General features: G+C 39.0%; 1 protein-coding gene across 1 annotated transcript; it reads left to right on the plus strand.

Moving 5' to 3' along the window:
- Positions 1 to 398: 398 nt before the first annotated feature.
- LOC139116077 (netrin receptor UNC5B-like) lies at positions 399 to 3,604 on the plus strand. Its single transcript, XM_070678590.1, has 4 exons — positions 399 to 1,055; positions 1,246 to 1,374; positions 1,507 to 1,671; positions 2,032 to 3,604. The coding sequence occupies exons 1-4, from the start codon at positions 414 to 416 to the stop codon at positions 2,521 to 2,523; spliced, it is 1,428 nt and encodes a 475-aa protein (XP_070534691.1). The 5' UTR covers positions 399 to 413; the 3' UTR covers positions 2,524 to 3,604.
- The last annotated feature ends 587 nt before the right edge of the window (positions 3,605 to 4,191 follow it).

Genomic DNA, 4,191 nt, shown 5'->3' on the forward strand with positions numbered 1-4,191 from the left:
TGGATTAATGAATATGTCTTGTTTTCCGGCAGCGGTGAATCATGCACTTAGAAAAGAAACTCGATTCATAGGCGTCTACGTTGGTGACAAAGAAAGTTTGGGAAACTGGTCACTTTTGCCTCAGAACAAAATTCACATCGCAAACACTGGAGAGGGTCAGATTTTGGAAACGTTGGTAGCTATTCGACAAACACTACCAAGAGTAAATCTTTCCCTGGTAAGTTACTGCAAAAGAAATGGTACTATAAAGTCCAACGTTCATGAAAGTTAGTGATCTAAATCACTTGTCTACCATGATAGTAGTCTCCACTATCCTTATATCACCGTACCTTTTTCAGTATGTGACGTGATTTCTACTTGAGAACATGCGTAGACATGTATACACCGAAAACTGAGAGAACATTGCATTGTTAATGACTTATTCTTATTGTTTACTTCAGTTTTCTAATCGGCCACCGGACGATGATCACATCATAGCAGAATTCAACAAATTCGCTTTAAAAGGTGAAATTGGAGAAAGATACCTCATCGGAAACTTTGTTGGAAGCGTCTTTGACAGCAAGGGTGGCTACCTGACGCTGCCGTCCCAGGAAGTAGTTCTGTATGTCCCACCAGGTGCAATTGAAGAGGGAAAGAGGCAACCTGTCTATTGCCATTGTAATGAATACAAGTACGGCGCAATTCATGCTGGTAAGGTTGTTCTTTCGCCTATTGTGCACTGCGGCCCAGATGGGGCAGAATTCGAACGGGACGTTGTTCTGGCCTTTCCACATTGTGCAGTCAATCCAAACAACTGGAACTTCACTGCATTGACGAGGGATAAAGAAGGCTCCTGGAATAAGCTACCAGAAGACACAACTTTTGTCAAGGACGAGTTCGTGTTTGTTTTTCTCGACCATTTCACCGGTTACACAGCTGAAGGTGACGCAAAGGAGGGCAAGAATGCACAACGGCGTATCACGATAGGTGCAACGGGCTGCTTTCACCGAGACACGTGGTGTCAAATAAAGGTTGGCGTTTGGTGTGACACTGGTTCACGTTCAGAGAGCAGACAGGTACTACTAATATTACAGTAATTAGTTTATTGACACACTTTACCTTGAGGAAAGGGTAAACATCGTCATACATAGAGACTTCAAAGAAGCAATACAATGAGACTATTTGATTAGGAAAATACGTCAACATGCATGATCTTTGTAAGGTTATTTGATGATCTGTATTGATATGTTGAATCATTTCTTTCAGATTCCTGGCATCTCGACTTCATGGAAACAGCGTACTGCGTTCTGTGTTAGTGAAAAAGATAAAATTTTGATAACAGAAATCGAAGACGTTGACAAAGGATTGCAGCAACTTGGTAGCAGCAAGAAGAAGGTATGATTACGCAAAGGGACAGCTAGCTTGCTATATCAAACCTGTCGTTTACTGTCGCTATTATATTTTTTGTTTCAAAGAATACACAAGCTGGGTATTTTGATTAATTTTTAGATGTGATGAATTTTACAGATGATTCGCCTGGCTGATGTTGGAACCGACAAGGACACCGAAGTCACGAATTGTCAATTTACATTTCGACACGCCGACAAGCCAAAAGATTTCTTCTGTACAGTGTCTGTGACGTCAGATGGACAGGAAAATATTAAACTGGACTTGTTTTTCTTCCCTACGGATGTAAGTATTCTACCCACTATATTGGTCGGTAACGTGACAGCGAACTTTTTTGTTAATAAATTATAAATTGCGATATTTTGGAGGCAAGTAAGCAGATTCTGATGTGCCAACCTTGCATGCCTAATTACTATATGATTGTACATATACAAAAGGCTTATAGAGTTATAACATCACAATGAGTAGCCGGGAAAACCACATACAGTATTATTAACGGAACGCTTAATCTTAGTGTCAACGCCTCTGCAGAAGCTGCCGTAGACAACAACTATCATAGTGTTCTCTTTGAGTTATGGGCATTTGAGCTGTATGAGCTTGGGCACATGAGTGAGTAATTAGCATTGTGTTATTTTACAAACACAGACCCAGTTATCAGACGCCGATCCTAAATTGGCGGAAATGACGAACGCCGAGTTGTATCGAAAGGTAAATGCAGACTGGGACCCTCGGGACAGCCGAGTCAGCGAAGACCTATGGCGGTGTCTCTGTCAACTACTCGATGTTCCCCGTGATGGTAAGAAGGACTGGCGGGGCTTCGCAGAAAAGCTCGGCCTAGAAGCAAGCCAAATCAATACGCTGGAATTGAAAGAAAGTCCGACATCTAGACTTTTATCATTCTATTTTACGATGGAGAAAATTAGGGGTAACAGACTCGACACATCTCTTCAACGCTTAATGGAGATATTCGTTGAAATGGAAAATCACGCAGCGAAGACGTATGTGATCAATTACACAGAAAAGGCGAGTGTGCACGATTCGCAAAGTGTAAGTGACGACACCGTGGGCAATAACCGCATCGACGACGAAACGATTCCAAACACACAGGGACAAAACGAGCCAACAGATTGTGCCTAATCTCTTCTTTTCGCGAACGATGCGAAATTTACCAGGAAGCAATAAATCAATCTCTTCATTGGAGTCTTCATCCAACTCTTAATATACAGTCGACTTTCCGAAATTGTACGAAATCTTACTGAATTTTTAACCCTGCCACTGTAAGCCTAAACGATTAACACACGGGTTCGACTACGGCCTAATCGATATATTCATAGACGATTGTAAAGTGACGATGTTTGAAATAGTAAACACATGTAGAGTTTACTGCATCCTATTGAAAAACACGGATTTTATTGACAGTGACAGTCGTGTCAGAATCGTGCCTTAACAAAAACTGTAAAAATGCGACTTGAATTCGTATAGTAATGTAAATTTCATTTTCCTATTTTCATGACAACGCAGTGAGTGTTTCCAAACGATATGTGGTCTGATTTTTTCATTTACTCAATCTACAATGTAAATACTTGTATATGATTTAGAAATTAATTGATCCACGATTCAATGTAAATTCTTGTGAACTGGACGACATGCCTCTTCACGATTACGCATCATTTTTCTTTTTCAAAACACAGACTTGCTATTTGTTTTAGCTTTCACAGAATTCAATGATTAACAGGTAGTAACAAACCTGGAAATGAGTCCACTTATATATACGTACTTAAATTTTATTCTGCGTACTTTGTAACTTTCATTTTACTTACCAAGCTGTTGATACTTGTCCAAACAATATATAATATTTTCTGAAAGCCAAGTCATTATACCACAGACTTTCAAGAGTTTCGGTTTTCATCACCTACTCAATTTTGACTGAACGGCAAGAACAAAATCAACTTTTTAATCACCTGTATTGTTCAACCTAGATATATTTACTCGAGTCAACTATATTTCCCCTAGAATTTGGTCTACATATTTCGCTTTGCGTGGATGTTTGAATCCGGGAAAGAAATACACGGTGTTATGAGGTTGGTCTCAAGCGGCATGTTGTAGTTGAAACATGTAATTTATAGCAGAAAAGGAATCTGAGCTTGACTAGCTACGACCTGAGACCTGAGTGACCTCTGCCAGTGCCCATGACTGCTGTTTATAATATGATCTCTTGTCCTGCGTTTAAAGTCTTAAATTTACAGGTTTTCGAAGTCTTAGGTGTATATGCATCTACCATCTAATAACGAAGTTTCTATATACCAACGATCATCCTGCCATTGCAAGCTCCGATGTCGTTTTATAAGTGAATGTTCGCAATTTTTAATTTCTTCCTTTTTCATTCAGAAGGACGTAATTCTCTGATTATATGCATTTCCATTAAAATAAGCATGAACTGACAGGTTTGGAAAATCACATTGTGTGTGCGATGACTATTCCTCTTGGACGAAAGAGTAGTTTCATTCTGAAGTTATATTCAACACGATTGGAAGTAATTGTGGAGAATATAGGATCTTGTAATTCTTCATCAAAGGTGTTAGGCGCCCAGAAGTAGCAAGTTGAAATATTACCAAGTTCCCCATAAAAACAAGTAAATCGTAATAAAAGATGACCATGAATTTTCTGATTTAGCTAACATGACTACAATTGTCTATTCTCAAAAATTAATTCCAATCGCAGTATTTCTTTCTTAAGATTTTTGTGTACAAGTACAAAACTAATCGGACTCAATACTGAGTACAAACACATTTACATTCAATAATA

The sequence above is a fragment of the Ptychodera flava genome, chromosome 17, assembly GCF_041260155.1.
Source record: "Ptychodera flava strain L36383 chromosome 17, AS_Pfla_20210202, whole genome shotgun sequence".
Lineage (NCBI taxonomy): Eukaryota > Metazoa > Hemichordata > Enteropneusta > Ptychoderidae > Ptychodera > Ptychodera flava.